This window comes from Callorhinus ursinus, unplaced genomic scaffold (assembly GCF_003265705.2).
Source record: "Callorhinus ursinus isolate GAN/ISIS: 27379988/994484 unplaced genomic scaffold, GSC_fseal_2.0 scaffold13, whole genome shotgun sequence".
NCBI classification, from domain to species: Eukaryota; Metazoa; Chordata; class Mammalia; order Carnivora; family Otariidae; genus Callorhinus; species Callorhinus ursinus.
This window is the reverse complement of record NW_027397075.1, coordinates 1,549,072-1,566,723: the sequence shown is the minus strand read 5'-3', so window position 1 is coordinate 1,566,723 and position 17,652 is coordinate 1,549,072. Positions and strand designations below refer to the sequence as shown.

The 17,652-nt window shown below is 38.7% G+C and overlaps 1 protein-coding gene across 1 annotated transcript in view; it reads right to left on the bottom strand.

The window, feature by feature from the left end:
- The window catches only part of SMG1 (SMG1 nonsense mediated mRNA decay associated PI3K related kinase), a 104,811-nt gene that overhangs the window by 27,670 nt on the left and 59,489 nt on the right, over positions 1-17,652 (bottom strand). The window contains 16 exon segments of the mRNA XM_025855600.2: positions 3-232; positions 627-873; positions 3,128-3,350; positions 4,969-5,123; positions 5,435-5,652; positions 6,200-6,361; positions 6,888-7,065; positions 7,168-7,398; positions 8,349-8,487; positions 8,620-8,764; positions 9,858-10,142; positions 10,438-10,686; positions 14,303-14,423; positions 15,453-15,612; positions 15,986-16,133; positions 16,809-16,918. Of these exon segments, the coding sequence (XP_025711385.1) occupies positions 3-232; positions 627-873; positions 3,128-3,350; positions 4,969-5,123; positions 5,435-5,652; positions 6,200-6,361; positions 6,888-7,065; positions 7,168-7,398; positions 8,349-8,487; positions 8,620-8,764; positions 9,858-10,142; positions 10,438-10,686; positions 14,303-14,423; positions 15,453-15,612; positions 15,986-16,133; positions 16,809-16,918 (3,001 nt within the window).

Below are 17,652 nucleotides of genomic sequence, written 5' to 3'. Positions count from 1 at the left end.
ACCTTCTGTGCTTGTAAGGCAGCTTCCCGTTGTTGCCATCGTTTGTAAAGACCAAATAAGGGTGTGGCTCCATCCACCCACTGGATAAGTCCTGAGCGTGTTCCTAGTGGCGTTACGGAATAGTGTCGGGCATGGAAACGGGGTGTTTCCTGGCGATTGATTGTAGCAAACATGGTATTCACAATAGACAGGAACTGCATTATTCTCTCATCCAAATGTAAATCTTCTAATCCTATGGAAACAAAATTTAAAGTAGCTAGAGCGGTGACCAAATGGGGTGGGGATGGGGTTACAAATGTATCACTTTTGTGTTTCCTCTCAATCAACAGTAGCAGTCAAGAACTGAGAGCCAAGAGAGCACAATGGGAGCATTAGAGAACATTCCATTCAGTCACAAGGTATTAGATACTAGCATTATTAGCTGTACCTCAGTTCTGCTTGCATAAGTTCTTAAGCAAAGAGACGACAGGGAATGGAAAATCTTACTACACAGGCTCCAACCACTTCCATTCAAAATCACAGAAGATACAAGACAATCCAGGCTATTCACCTGGAACAGTCCTCTCCCAGCACATTCATACCCAAAGCATCCATAATCAAATTAAGGCTCTTCTTTTAAATCCCACCTTTGAAAAGATAAGGATAGCTCTTGCCATCTGACCCTAGAAAGAGAAGTTTCTTTGGCTTGGTTTTGGTAGGTAAGATGGTGATCGTTCCGCCCACACTGTGGATTGTGACAGTGTCTCTAGCTGACACTTCTCCAGGAAGAGCAATTTCGGTGTTAGTCATGGCAGCCAGCCATGGGCTGATTTCTTCAAGACGCAAGATATAACTTGCACGTTTCTGTGCTCTCTGTTGCAAACTCAGCATTATCTATATTTATAAGATGGGGAAAAACAGGTTTACGTTATCACTGCAACACTTAACTTTCTTCCACATTCAATTTGGCATAAAAGTAAACTTAAAACACCAATACAGAAATTTCGTATTGTAGTTCCCAAATTTAATTTCATGTTACATACTTGGGCCAATCTGAAAGAGGAAATACTGGTGTGCTGATATGACCTAGGTGATTTCTACTTTGTTCAGACCTGTCTCTTCCTCTCCGTCCAACCAATCAATGCAATCACAGTAGATGGAAGGAAAGCACTGCTGTGATCACAAAATTCAGTGCTGTAGCAAGCTAATTCCCCGTGTTAAGCTACGTTTTACCAATGCCAAATCAATTCAATTAAGTCCTTACAATAGAGCAAAAGATAAAACTGACAGCTGCTGGGTGTAGAGTAGACACACCCTTAGAAGCCACTTGAAAAGTTGGTAACAATTTAGAGCTCTGACCACTTGAAGTATGCAGAATTAACACCATAACCCCTTCTAATAACTCATTGGGAGTGGATCGCATGTACAGTTGTATCCCTACTTAGCTAACTTAATAATGTGCTCCTGAATTAATTCTGTGCTCTGCTTTCATGTGAAAAATGTTTTATCAATCTTCAGTGAGCTTTGTTCCATAAAAGGAAAAAGACAACTGGAAACACCCCAAGTAGCCAGAGACAGGACAAAATGGATAAACTGTAGCATTTTCCCATAATATATCAATGCTCAGCTGTATACAAAATATGGATGAATCATAAAATCCTAATGTTGACCCATCAGTTATGGAATAAACACAGATACACACACACACACACACACACATGTATATATGTAAGGTCTCATTTATATGAAGTTTAGAAACAGGCAGAAACTAAATACATCCTTTAGAAATGTATCAACAAATAATTTTTTTTTAAGTATTCCTCTTATCTCTTCCTCTGGTTTTCTTAGTTGATTTATTGAAAAGGAGACAAAGAAGCAAGAAACTGCTGCTGGAATGCAAGGAAACAAGTTTTAGCTAGGCCACACACAATAAACTTCATCCTTCATGTTAGTGTTCTAGTCTTCCGCTTCTAGCTATTTACTATGAATTCAGCATTTGTTCGTTTCCTCTGGATAGTATTTACTAAAGTCAGGTGTACTCTTTGTTTCTACACCACACCTTTTAATGGTTTTCTCATTGCTAAAGTAAGGAAATCAGGAGCAATAAAGGTAAGGGATCAAGAAAGAAAGGATAAAAAAAGAGAAAGCTACAAGGTAATAAATAGGCTCCCCAAATAATGGTGCTGTTGCTATACCAGATAAAAACCAAAGTAAATACAGATTAAGGAGACCACAACATAAAAGATAAGGATTCTCAGGTGCCTGGGTGGCTCAGTTGGTTAAGTGTCTGCCTTCAGCTCAGGTCACGATCCTGGGGTCCTGGGATCGAGTCCCACATTGTTCTGCCTGCTCCATTGGGAGCCTGCTTCTCCCTCTCCCTCTGCCCCCTACTCCTGCTGGCTCGCTCTCGTGCTAATAAATAAAATCTTAAAAAAAAAAAAGATAAGGATTCTTGGGCGCCTGGGTGGCTCAGTTGGTTAAGCAACTGCCTTCGGCTCAGGTCATGATCCAGGAGTCCCGGGATCGAGTCCCGCATCGGGCTCCCTGCTCGGCAGGGAGTCTGCTTCTCCCTCTGACCCTTCCTCCTCTCATGTGCTCTCTGTCCATTCTCACTCTCTCAAATAAATAAATAAAATCTTTAAGAAAAAAAAAAAAGATAAGGATTCTCAAATACTTAAATATGCTAATCATCTCCAAATAGCCTATGCAGAATTGATTTTCAGTTATTTATAAATATTGATGTTGCTATATGTGAATATTTTGTCTGTTAGAAATACTTAATACTCACCCCTAAGAAAGGCAATATAGATAGAAGATTAAATTTTGTAATCTCTTATGAAGACAAAAAGCCAGCCATCAGTGTTTAGTTCAAGGCCAGACCCCTTCCTTAACTAATTTCTTACAGTATATTCTTCCTAGTATGAACCCTCTATAGATAAAAGTTTGCTGCCCTAGGCCCATTAGCTCCCAAATTCTCAAAATGAAGAAAATACCTCTCTCCACATTCCTTATAAGCAACTGGTCATAGGCTGCCTTCCACGGGCCTACAAAATCTTTCACATTCCAAGTAAGGAGAGTTCCCATATTCAAATTTTGTATCTCATACGGAATTTCCCATTTTAGTAGCATTCTTGAGATTTTTCTGTACCTCTTTAAATGGAATCCAGCTGCTTCCAGGCTTTGCAGGATTTGACGGCGTCTTCAGCTTTTCAAGAGCATTTTCAATTGCTTCACCATAGTTATCCTGAAACCACTTTTCATGAGGTGTTTCTGCAGGGGCTGCAGTGATACTCCTTACATGCTCCAAAGCAAACACAATGGGCTTCATCAAAGCTGTGTGCTTTTCCCGCATGATTGCAATTTTCTCTTCCCTGACCAGGAAGACATCGAGAGGTTTACAAACATACAAGAGTTTAAATGCATCTAATGTAAGTAAACAGTATCAAAGAATAAGCTAAAATAAATAAAATATTTGCACAATAACTTAAAACGCAGCATTGTAAAAATATCCAGCACATGAAAGAGGCAGTTTTTCAACACCTGGTGCTGAGAAAACTAGGTATCTACTCGCAAAGAATGAAGTCGGACCCTTACCTTCCTTATACAATCATGTAAAAAAATAACTCAAATTGGATCAAAGACCTTTAGACCTAAGACTCTTAGGAAAGAATGTAGGGGAGGGGCATCTGTGTGGCTCAGGTCATGATGAGGGTCCTGGGATCAAGCCCCACTTCGGGCTCCCTGCTCAGCAGGAAGCCTGCTTCTCCCTCTACCACTCGCCCTGCTTGTGTTCCCTCTCTCACTATCTCTCTGTCAAATAAATAAATAAAATCTTTTAAAAAAAAAAAAAAAGAAAGAAAGAATGTAGGGGAAAGGCTTCTGGACACTGGATTTGCCAATCATTTCTTGGGTATGGCACAAGGCATAGGCAACAAAAACAGAAAAACGGGGTTACCAGCAACAAAAGACACTATTAAGAGAGTGAAAAGAATGCACAAAATGGGAAAAAATATTTGCAAATCATGTATCTGAAAGGGGTTAATATCCAGAATACAGAGCGAACTCCTAAATCAATAACAAAACCTCCCCAAACAACCCAATTCAAAAATGGGAAAAAGACTTGAATAGACATTTCAAGTAAGAAGATATTCAAATGATCAAAAGGCACACAAAAAGATGTTAAACATCATGAGTTGTTAGAGAAATTCAAGTCCAAACCACAATGAGATACCACTTCATATGCATTAGGATGTCTACCATATTAAAAAACAAGAAATAACAAATACTGACGAAGATATGGAGATACTGGAACACTCGTGCACTTTTAGTGGGAATATAAAGCGGTGCAGGAAAACAGGCTAGTGATCCCCCCATAAGTTAAACATAGAGTAACACTATGACCCAGGCAAATCCATTGGATCACATACAAAAATAATAAAAAAACAGGGGGTCAAACAGATACTTGTACACTATTGTTCATAGAAACCTTGTTCTCAATAACCAAAAGGTGGCAACCCAAATGTCCATTGACAGATGACTGCAAAACAGAATGTGGTATATCCATACAATGGAGTATTACTCAGTGCTAAAGGAAGGAAATTCTAATACATGTTACAACTTGGATGAACCTTCAAAACATGCTAAGTGAAATTAGCTAGACACAAAGGGAAAAATACCTTTGATTCCACTTTGTGAGGTACTCAGAGTAGTCAAATTCACAGAGACAAAAAGTAGAATAGTGATAAAGAGGCACTAGGGTTAAGGGGCAATGGAGAGCTAGTGTTTAGTGGGTACAGAGCTTATGTTTGGGATGAATAAGTTCCTGAAATCAACAGTAGTGATGGTTGCACAACACTGTAAACTTAACGTGACTCAATTATACACTTAAAATTGGTTAAAATAACAAGTTTTATGTTTTGTATATTTTACATTAAAAAGGGGGAGTGGGAGGTAGCTTCATTTTCAGAGTAAAAGTGTATGAAAACATACTTGCGTAAGGTATTGTTGTTCTGGACTCTCTTCACCTCATCTTCCAGCTGCTGGATCCGTCTCAGGACATACATGTGTTGCTGAAGCAGAACTCCCAGCCAGAGCTCATCCCAGAGAACAGTAACCCTGCGCAGCTCAGCCACAAGCATCTGAACCTGCACGCACAGTACATGCAAATATGCTCTTCTACAAGTTCACACACAGTTTTGCAAACACTAGAAACTACAAGTTCCGTGTGTGCATTTTTTGTTCATTATTCGATCAGAGAACGTTGATTACTAATTCTATAAACACAGACTTAAAAACCAATACTGAATTGTAAAGCCAATTTCGATTATTCCAAAAGCCTTTTTGTTCTTCAAATATTTCCATGACAGCTTTTATGGGTTTTGTTTTTAGGTTGTTCTTTGGAGGAGAGGGGAATATAATAAAAATTGTTTAAAAACATGCAAATTGTGTTTTGTACCTGTAATACCATAGTTGGGTTTGCAGAGGACAGCTTATCTACAATTTTGCTGTAGCAATCCTGCATCATGGCTTGGTCTTCATTTAATCCACTTTTAGGCTCATCCTTATTGCTATCCTGAGAAGCAGGAGGGCTTCCTCCCTCACATTCAGAAACCAGCAACTCTTCTCCTTGAATATTGCCAAGCAAAGTTGGAATTGCAGAGGAAAACTTATTTCCTATAAGAAAATAGAAAAATTAGGTACACTTTCGATTTTCTCCTATGCGCGCATGTTGAGTTAAGGAAAACATTGGTAATCTATTCGACTCCAGCACTCACTTAATGCATTTGCCTTCCATGCATTAAATTAACCAAACATCATGGACATTCTGCCTTTTCACAAAGTAAGCTTTTATATTTATTAATATTATAAGCAAATGGAAGATAAATGAAAAAATGAGTCTCAACAGTTTTCTCACAGCCAGAGTCTAGAGCTTGGTTTCATCCTTATCTACCATTTACTCAGCTCATCGGTGAACCTGAGAGCACGGACTCAAGTTCTCTAAGCCTAAATGGGTTACTGTGAGATTGAGGCGCATGTGTAAAGTACATCCCCTAGTGCTGGACATAGCAGTTACCACCTCAATAAACAATAATTATTATTACTGAAAAAAAACCCACAAACTCCATCAACTATTTAACAGAAAGCTGAAAAAAATTTACCTAACACACATTATCTGCAAAATAATTTCTACTTAAAGTAGCAGTATTTTAATATTCCATACCTGAAGCCTGCGATTCAGTACTAAGTGATATGGTACCCACTATTGCAGGGTACAGTATGAGATGTGGGGAATCTTGAGCCACTCGGCAGAGGAGGTTACAAATACTTTGACGCACATATACTTCAGGATGGTTTAAGCGTGAGAAAAGCTGTGGGATAATTCCTTCAGGATAAGAAGAAAGAAGGATAAAGTTATTAAAAACTGTCAACATGGTAGATACAAAAGCATAAAACCTCATGTGTGTCAGAATCAGTTTAAGGGCCTCAAATTTCTCCCTGTGTTAACAAAGAACCTAACAATAGTTCTTGTTTTGCAAGTTTCGTTAGAGCTATAATCAAAATGCAAAGCAATTCAACAATGTTCTGGCAAAATGTATTTTCTACAAATGCCTGTAAAAGACAGAGATAATTTTTAACAAAAGGCATACAAAAATTTTTGAAACTTATTTTCACCACTGTCTCCAAAATTCACTTTGTATCCATAAAGCTCCTGCCTGTCACCCTTCTAGTTCTATGAAAGGCGAGAGAGAAGAGTATGTCACATGCAGTTCATGGTGTCCTATCAACTGATGTAGGTATTCTGTAACACACTAAAATAATAAACATAAAGAAACTATGATGCTTGTTTATTGTCTTATGTATCCTACCCAGAAATAACTTTTCCTCAAACATTTCACTTAGACCACTACCTCTCCATGGGGCAGTAGGCGTTGTTTCCAAGCCATGTTCCAGATACTGCCTCAGCTCGCCGGCATGTTTGACGAGCAGCCTGAGCAAGCGCAGTGTGGCCATCACAATCACATCATCAGTACTCTGCTCTGCTCTGTGACTCAAATGTAGCCTAGGGTCGTCTTCATCTAAAGGAATCTAAGGGGGGAAGGTGAAAGGCAGAAATAAGAACACTGTTTTCGTCTGCTAGGAAAGAAACGTCAAGTACATTTTCTTAGAACCGAACACCATGCTACCTACCTGACCAGCATTGAGTTTAAGGAAAGTAAAATATGCGCTGCAAGACAGCTTGTACAGGCTGAAGATCCTATCTACAACCTTTCTCCACACTTTAATAACTCCTTCTGTCGCACTTTCATCAAGTTCTGAAAGCCACGGGCAACTTGAGATTAACTGACGCCAGATAACATCAACCATGTCATCTTCCTCATTATCTTCACTTTCTGTTATCTGAAGCGTTATATCTTCATCCTGAAGAAAATTGGGGCATAAAATGCTGTTTTTTTAAACACAAAAGTGGGGGGGGAGGTACATGATTTTCCTATCCTATGAAAGCATTTTTCTCATCTATGAAACATTACTTCACATCTAGTTTCATACATGCTACAGCAGTATCATTGAGGCACTCTACGATGTACTTACTGATGCAGCTAATGAAGGATATAAGACCTTTTTTTTGGTACTTTAAATGCTTCTAAGTTACAGTAAATACTCTGCTTGCAGAACATTAAATGTAATCTGTTTAAGTTTGAGGCTTGAATGTAAACAGAATTCACTCACAACAGACTTTCCTCTCTTTATAATAATGGGCACATACATAATGCCAGCTCTGGCACACATGACACATGCTGGTCTAGAGCAAGATGAGTCAGTACAGTTTAGCCTATGAAATAAAATCCACACTTTTAAAGTCTATCTAAAAACTCAATAGCTCTAACATTCTAGAATTAATAGGACTCTGAGCTGAGAGAGAATAAATCCTACAGCTCATTTAGTCTACTGGTTTTCAACTCCAGCTATGAATTAGAATCACCGAGTAAGCTTAAATGCATACACCCACTTCCCACTCAGAGTATCTGGGGTGGTATTCAGGCACTGGTGTACTTTGAAAGGTCCCAAGCTAGTGTTAAGAACCTAATTTCTGATCATCGATTAAAAGAGAAATTTAATTCACATAAAACAAACCACCTATTGTAACAGGACCTTAAGGAAATGATTTCTCAAGGTATTACATTCTCCTTAGAGAAGTATCATAACACACTTTCATCTTAAAACTCAAAAGTTTTCATTTGTAACAGTAACTGCCTAAACCCCATTCAACATTTAATCAAGTATATGTGATCAACCTCTTCAAAATCAATGAATTAAAACAGTGATCTTGACACCATTTCTCCCCAAAGACCGTATGATGTTTCCCTTGCCTGAATCCCAGCTGGGCGACACACAGCCTGTCCAAGAATACCATATATTCTCTCTTTTTCTTCTTCAGTTATAGTGTCTGGAAGCAGATTCTGAACTTCAGATTTTTCTCTAGGCAGCAGACGAACACCTTCTCCCTGACTATAAAAATAAACAAGTCACTGGTTCCAGCTACCAAAACTTGTCATGTCAAGCTACCAAAACATGTCAGCAGACATTTCAAATCTCTATCCTGTAATGCAGTAAATAAATTACACATTTCAACATACATACCTGGCATTATCAACCACCTTTCTGCCCCACCTATAAGCCCAACTAGCCAATGCTGCCCAAGATTTGGCTACTTCAGGCGCCTGTACTGAAGACAGGTGATACAACTGTCCCAAAATGAAGTCAGGTTCTCCAACTCCAATATGCACTGCCATAATGGACAAAAAAAAAAAAAGAAAGAAAGAAAGAAAGAGAGGACTCAGCAATGTTACCTTCATAAATTTCAAATGGCATTTTCCGGGATTTATTTTCCGTAAGCTATCACTAATTTCCAGAATATTACAGTAAAATTTGATCAAAAAACACATTTTTACTATGCTTTTCTAAAAGTCTAATATACGGAAATCACTCAGCTTCACAAGTCAGTTTAAATTATCACCCTGTAAACTGCATAAATATCTCTCATGACAACACAGGTATCACACGTGTTGTACAATGTCTTGAATTCTAGACATGAATGGCTCTTTCCTCGTGATTAGGCTAAGCTTGAACGTTCTGGCAAAAAATAATATATAGGTGATCAGTATACAATCTCATTCAGTCAAAAAATTCATGAGGTAAATATCTTTATTCACACCTGCTATAATGCCATTTGCCAAGATTTATAATAATCACAGGACACATCCCTTATGAATATCAAGACTGTAAATTACATAGATTATAATTATTTTATAAGACCAACCTAAGTAATTAAAATCCTAGGCTTCATTACAACAAAAATGAAAGTATATTCTCATCAGCAAAGAGGTTAACTATCTCCCACTCTGTAAAACCTGGACAGAACAGACACTCCCAACACTGAATGAACTACCCTATTTGTCAAGTACCTTTCTATTACTAGCACTACTGTCAGAATGTGAAACTTTCATCTTCTAGAGCTTCTGTGCTCTAGGAGCCAAGGAGACCACAGGCAACTACCGTGTATCTTTCTTGCTCCTTCCAGCGTGAGGTAGGATTTAGGTATCTGGAGTAGGACCTTCTTGCCGGCAAAAACATCCAAGTCCATAAAAGCACTGTGGCCTGGGAAGGCCAGAAGTCAGCAGAGTTAGGTGACTTCCACAGTGGCATTAAATACTAAAGAAATGTGTTTTAGTTACTTCCAAACGGTATAGTACACTAAATTTCCATGCAAACAATTTTTGCGGCAAGTTACAGCCAGCTTAACATTGTAAATTTTAAAACAGTGGAGAAATAACTTCTAAAATTGGTATTTTAAAGCTAGTAAAATAAAGAAAGCCTACCTGTAGATTCGCTCTCAATCCGAGGATACTCTTCTTCCATTGTATTAACAGATGGCAGTTCTATTAAAGCAAGTATGTTTTTAGACAGAGTAGAAAGACCTGTGAAGTTCTGCTGTTGCTGAGCTCTATAAACCTGTTTCAGCTGCCCTGAAATTTCTTTCCATTCTGCCTGGATCCATTTAGCCAGTGTCAGAATTGACTTGGCAACTGCATATTCAGCTTTGGCAGACTTGCAGAAAGATATGGCACAAGAACTTAACATTTCCATTGCATGTGTTGACTGGCCTATAGAAAACCAAAAACCAGTCCTTAGAAGCCTTATATGCAAATGATTAACAGTATTTCAGGGTGAAGTAACAATGTAAATTCGGTGGTAATCAATGATCTCTAGATCATACCGTTCTAAAAGCACCAAATTACAAAGGTAAGTCAATTACAGGTAATTTATTATTCAAGGTACAAATATTCTGCCACAGTTGAAACAAAAATCAGCTTTTCTAATATTGTCTTACAGCATACACATTTTCATACACATGATTTTCATTTTAGTCAGACATTAACCACAGTTCATTTTACTAACCTGCTGTATATAGCAATTTGGTTTTTTCAATGTCAAGTTCAGGCCCCCATTTTTCATCCACTTGACCTTGAGTTGATAGTTTTTTAAAATGCTGGACTAAATCCTGTGCAGTAGTAGTCTTTCCCAGCTGAACCTCACTACACTGTGCCAGGAGTCTTGTTGCAAGTGAAACATTCCCTCGTTTTCTAGCAAATTTTGCTGCTGTTAGACCTAATTCCATGAGATGGCTTCTAATTGGAACTGTTTGTTCTGGAGAAAAGAAAACGTTTCATTAGTCCTTGATTAGTCTAGCCCAGACTGCACAGACACACGGCCAAAAATTCTTCCCCAGCCATTTTCCCTTCCCTATCAACTCCCTAAATAAAGGTAACTCATTTTTCATTATCTTTAAATTCCTAGCAGCTAACACAGTGCTTGGCATACAATAAACGGTACATGTTTGTTAAAATATAAATAAGCAAACGATGAAGCAAAGTAAAAATCATTCACTATAAGAAATTAGCTTCTCAGTTTCTAGATCTTTTTAGTAAAGGGCCTAGGCCAAAGGGTGGGAAAAGAGAGTAAGGCCAGACCATCTCTCTCTTGTTGTGTTAAGTACCCTCTGCCGTTCTATCATGCCATTCTCTCTTGGTTCACTCCTACCTTTCTGAAGAATCCTCAGTCTCCTTCTCATCCACTACCTATCCACTAAAACTGGTGTTCCTCAGGGTCGGTGCTAGGCTCTCTACTCTTCTTACTCTGTATATTCTCCCTGGACAGTATCATCTGCTCCTGTAGCTTCAATTACCATATAAATGCTGATGACTCTTCACTCTTTATCTCTAGCCAGATCTGAGTCCCACCTGCTTACCAGTCACCTATACTCAGGTATTTAAAGGGCACTTTTATTTTTTTTATTTATTTTTTAAAAGATTTTATTTATTTATTTGAGAGAGAGAGAATGAGAGATAGAGAGCACAAGAGGGAAGAGGGTCAAAGGGAGAAGCAGACTCCCCGCCGAGCAGGGAGCCCAATGTGGGACTCGATCCCGGGACTCCAGGACCATGACCTGAGCCGAAGGCAGTCGTTTAACCAACTGAGCCACCCAGGCGCCCTAAAGGGCACTTTTAACCTGTGTCAAGTGGAATCCATTTTCTACCACCCTCCAAACCTTCTACTTCCTTCTCCTATTACTCCTTTCTCAAGGAAGGCATATGATCAACCTGGCTACCTGAGCAGGTGCCTGCCAGTCATCCTAAGACTCTACTTGCAGCCCATATATCGTATCCATTTTTTTCTATCCCTACTGCCACTACCTAACTGGTAGTGGCAGCCTACCTGGTCCCTCTGCCCCCAGTCTTATCCTCTTCTAGTCCATTCTCCAACCTGCAAATGAAATATCTTACACAAAGGTAAATATGAACTTTAAACTTCCCTTTGATGGCTTCCCACCGCCCCTGACAAAACCCCAACTCCTGAATTTGCCTTGAAAGGCGCTGATATCTTGCATTTCATTCCAATCTCAATCTCCTTCAGCTTCCTCTCTTCCCACTCTCTCTTAGGCAAACTGTCACCTAAGAATCTTTCATTAATGCCACTGGCCTTCACATATTTTTTTCCAACCACTCTACTGCCTTCCATCTCATCCCTACCTCCCTTATGTATCAGCTTAAATGTTACTTCCTCCCCAAATCCTGTTCTAACTGATCCCTAGGATTCAATCTGTGCCCTTGTTGCATGTTCCTTAGCACCATGTACAAGCACTTCCACTCAGCACACCATACTGCTCATCCTTGTCTGACGATTTCCCTACTGACTAGAATCACTGTGGTCCCTGGAATGCAGAAAACAGGCTTGTCCTGTTCACCGTTACATCCCAACTTGGAGCACAATATGTGGCACAAAGTACACACTTCATAAGCACCTCCTGAAGAAGGAAAAAAAGTGAGGAGGAGTGGAGTTCTGTCTCCAACTATAACCGCTGGGTTACTGACTTTTTATTCCCAGTTTTAAAACTTGTTCAATAAGGGAAGGATGAGAAAGAGGATATTTGTAGTCCTAGTATATGCCATGCTCTGTGCTATTTCCTGTAATCCTTATAAGAATCTCCTGAGCAAGTAAATACCCATAACTGAAGAGGAAAGTGACTCAGAAGTTTAATGGGCTTGCCCTAAGGTCCTTCCACTTGCAAATGTTGGGCTAAGGATCCAACCCAAGTGTATATGGCAAGGAAGGTCCACGTGAGTCACAGTTCCCAGCAATCAGTCTGCAATCCAAGTCCATACCCCACCAAAACCTTACTTGAAATTTAATACACAAATGTATTCAGTAACCTTAGCTACATTTTCAACTAAGCTTCTACAGAATTCTGGCAACTTTTCAATTTTTAATCAATAAAGTAAATTGCTAGCATCCCTTTAACATGATAGACAGTTCTTTCTTAAAAATGAGACCTACTAAAAAATTAAAAATTTAAAAAAGTTTAAAAATGAGACCTACTTAAAAAAAGAGAGACCTACTAATATATATACAAGTATTTTTTTTTTTTAAGATTTTATTTATTTATTTGACAGAGAGACACAGCGAGAGAGGGAACACAAGCAGGGGGAGTGGGAGAGGGAGAAGCAGGCTTCCCGAAGAGCGAAGAGCCTGATGCAGGGCTCGATCCCCGGACCCTGGGATCATGACTCGAGCTGAAGGCAGACGCTTAACGACTGAGCCACCCAGGTACCCCTATATATACAAGTACTACTTCTCTATTCATTTGGAGTGTTTAAAACTTAACATTCGCAGTACATTGTATCTGACAAAGAATTTGTATCCAGAACAAATAAACAAGTCTATGACTTGATTAAAAATGGGCAGGATTTGAACACTTAACAAAGTAAGATATACAATGGCCACTATGCAAATGAAAAGATGCTCAATCTCATTAATCACCAGGAAAATGCAAAAAAAAAAAACAATGAGGTACTATTATACACTGGTGCCAGTGACTAAAATTAAAGACCAGCACTACCAAGGATGAAGATGCCAGAAGAAATGTACAAAACACTTTTTAAAAAATGTCAAACTATTTTTAACATTAAACTATATGACCCAACAATTTGACTCATAGGCATTTACTCAAGAGAAACACAAATATATGTCCACCCAGAGACCTGTACGTGAATTTCATAGCAGTTTTATACATAACAATCCAAATTTTAAAATAAACAACTCCAATATCTACCAAAAGACCCAGAGATAAATTATGGTATACCCATAGAACGGGCAGTACTCAACAACAGGAAGGATCACAGTACTACTGCACAAAACATAGGGGAACCTTAAAAATAAAATGCTGAATGAGAGAAGCCAGACACAAGAGAGCTGTAGGACGCCATTTATATGAAACTTTAGTAAAGACATTTCTAATCTCGGGCACCTGGGTGGCTCAGTCGTTAAGCGTCTGCCTTCAGCTCAGGTCATGATCCCAGGGTCCTGGGATCGAGCCCTGCATCGGGCTCCCTGCTCCGCGGGAAGCCTGTTTCTCCCTCTCCACTCCCCCTGCTTGTGTTCCCTCTCTCGCTATGTCTCTCTCTGTCAAATAAATAAGTAAAATCTTAAAAAAAAAAAAAAAAAGACATGTCTAATCTACAGTGATAGAAGACAAATCAGCGGTTGTCCAGGACAGGACAGATGGGAGAGGTGACTGGGAAGAGGCATAAGGAAACTTTATGGGGTAAGATCAATGTTTTGTATCCTGATTATACTGGTGGTTACACTGGTGAAGATGTGTCAAAACTCATGGAATTGTACACTTAAAATGTGTAAGTTATATCTCAATCAAAGCTATTAAAAAACTGTATCTCAATCAAAGCTATTAAAAAACCAACCTAATTACCTTTTATTTTCTCCAACAATTGACTCTGGTACATGGTGTATCTTAATGCCTGCATCCATGGCCTCACATCATGCTGTTTACATGAACGCAGAGCTTCACTGAAGAGTGGAATAAGACAATCCTGCCAGAGAAAAACCAAAACCACTTAATATAAACAGCCTCCTTATATGTTCGTAGGTTGAGGTAAGCTGTAACCCCCATAAGCCAACTACTCCAGGCTCATCTAATTAAACTCTCCACTTTCTTCACTATCTTCTGATCACAAGAGGAAAGACATTGTAAGAGCAAAATCTTTATTTTGGGGGGGAAAAAAATTCCAATTTATCAATATACTGAATAAAGCACATTTTATAAAAAATAAACACAGCATATTTACTATAAAGAAGTTGAATTACAGAGAAACATAAAACTATTGGCTTTATAAGCAGATTCTCAAAGACTATAATTCCCTTGGGAAGGGCCCATCTTTGGTTTAAACTTTACCCTATCTGGAAGAGGATGAGGTGTCATCATTATTATTATTAACTTTTTTTTTTTTTAAAGTAAGCTCTTCGCCCAATGTGGGGCTTGAACTCACAACCCTGAGATCAGGAGCTACATACTCTACCAACTGAGCCAGCCAGGTGCCCAAGAGAGTCTTTGTTTTAATCAAATCTACAATTTATAACACCTATCAATGGAAAACATATTTATATACACCAACTCTTCTTCCAAAAAAAAAAAAAAAGGAAAAATTAAGTAATTAGCCATCCTTGAAATGATGTATCTTAGGTTCCTCCATCTGCCTCACACACTTCTCAAATGAAAATGTGCCTGAAAATGACATTTGAGATTTCTGGGTTTACTAGCTTGTCCAACAAATGCTACTTTAAAAATTCAAAAAAATCTTGGGGCGCCTGGGTGGCTCAGTCAGTTGGGTATCTGACTCTTGGTTTTGGCTCAGGTCATGATCTCAAAGGTGTGGGATTGAGCCCTAAGCTGGGCTCCAGGCTCAGCGGGGAGTCTGCTTGAGATTCTCTCCCTCTGCCCCTTCTCCATGGTCTCTCACATAAATAAATCTAAAAAAAAAAAAAAAAAAAAAAAAATTTTCCCACACGAATGCCTATTAATGTTCAGAAGAACATCCTGATAAGGACACATATATACACACCTCTGTTGAAAGTCTGCTAGAAACTGTGTTCTCCAAAGCAGAAGAGCAATACAGCTGTAAGGTACTTAGAACTGGCAGAGACTGTGAAACTGTTAAAGTAGAAAGTCTCAGTGGTCCAATAGCTATGCGGGAGGTTTGCTTCAAGTACTTTACCACATTTCTGAAACACAATATTCACTGTCAATTAATAAATGAGATTTTTCCAACCTGTGTAATCACTGAAGGGATAAGGTGGTTTGGTAAGATGCTACTACAGTGGCATCCAAAGAGGAGGAAGGAAGAGGAGCTGCCTGCCCTTTAGTAAAATTACATAAGCAAGTCAAGACATGCTTCTGGGGATTTCTACAATTTAGTTAGTTTCAACCTCTATATATGTTGCCAAGTGGCATTCTTGTATCATACGACTTCTACAACAAAAATGAAGCTGTCATGACTAACATTGTAGTGATCACGTAATCGACTCCTCCCCAAAGCACATACATTTACCATACGGTATACATAGTGCACACCAATCTCTTTAGGATTAAACTTACTCAGTTATGGACTGCCACTTCTGATCTTGTTCCATATGGTTTAAAGCAGTTGCCAGACAAACAGAACTTCTCAACAACTGAACTTCAATGGATTTCTGAAGTTCCCTTGGATCAGGACTTAACATATTAGGAAGCAGTTTTTTCATATCTACAGAAGTTAAATAAATTCCATGAAGTTAATTTGCTTTTAATGTGTTAAGAGTGATATTTTGACAATACTGAAAAGTTATCACCAATGAAAACATTTTCATATTTAAATTCAGCCAGCTGAACACTATGACTAAGCATTTCTGATAGCTATATAAAAAATATAGTCCACATTCAAATTATATCTCAGATCTGCCTCAAAACAGCTGATTTCCAAAGTTCCAAAAATCAGTAAATCAACCTACTACATTTAAAGGGGCAAATCTAGCCCTACTCTGCAAACCTTACTGAATCTAGCAACTCACTGGTAACACACAAACCACTCACCATACTAACTTTAGTGTAATATTTTACACAATGTTCCAGTTGTGGTAAGAAAGTTAATGAACCACAGTAAAAGGTCAAGAAAAATACTTAGCTTAAAGACTACTTAACCTTTTTCAAACGTGGCTAGATAAATTTCAAAGTCTTACGATAGTCTTTAGTTTAATTTTACTCAAACTATTTTTATTTGCCAAATCATAAGTAAAACAGACCTAAAGATGTTCCTTCACGTATGATTCTGCTCCAAAATACATGTACAAAAACTTCCAGATTTTCCAGTAAAATACTAAGCCAAACATCTTGAGCAACTTGTCTATAAAATACTTAATTCTAAGATTATTATTTCAAATACCTATTTTCTCTTTTGATCCTCCAGCAAGTAGACTGATATTTTCTCCTGGTAACAATTCTAATTGCTCAGTACATTCAACAAATTCTCCAGATTCAAAACTGCTTAGTGATCTGTAATTAAAATACCAGTTAGCTTGTATTACACTTATCCAGCCTGTGGGATCATTCAAAAAAAGTAGAACAAATTCTGGAAAAACACAACACAGTTACACAGCATTCTCTTGATGAGGTTCCTTCTATATAGGCCATCATTTTTTATTTCTATTTTGAAGATGTGACTACCAATTTAATTAGCACTAAAATCGGAGTGGCAAACCAGAAAGCTACAGCTATCATAGTCATTCACAGTTTAGCATACTCACCCCTCCATGTTTCCTTACTCTTTTTGTAGCCTGTTATCTTTGGGAGACCATCCAACAAACTGACAGATCTTGCAGGGCATTGCCAACATGTGATTCTCCCCAAACTACCTCTAAATTCGCTACATGGCCCCATTCCCCACCTAAAGCCCAGGCCCCTGGAGGGCTCCTATTCTATTATCTTAGCCTTCCATCTCATCCCACCTTTCACTACTGGCCTCCCTCCCTCTCTCCCTTGTTCAACGTGTTTCACAGAAGCTGTTTCTTTTTTTTTTTTTTTAAGATTTTATTTATTTATTTGACAGAGAGTGAGAGAGGGAACGCAAGCAGGGGGAGTAGGAGAGGGAGAAGCAGGCTTCCTGCTGAGCAGGGAGCCCAACATAGGGCTCGATCCCAGGACCCTGGGATCATGACCTGAGCAAAGGCAAATGCTTAACAACTGAGCCACCCAGGCACCCCGCTGTTTCTCTTCTTTAAAAGAATTCT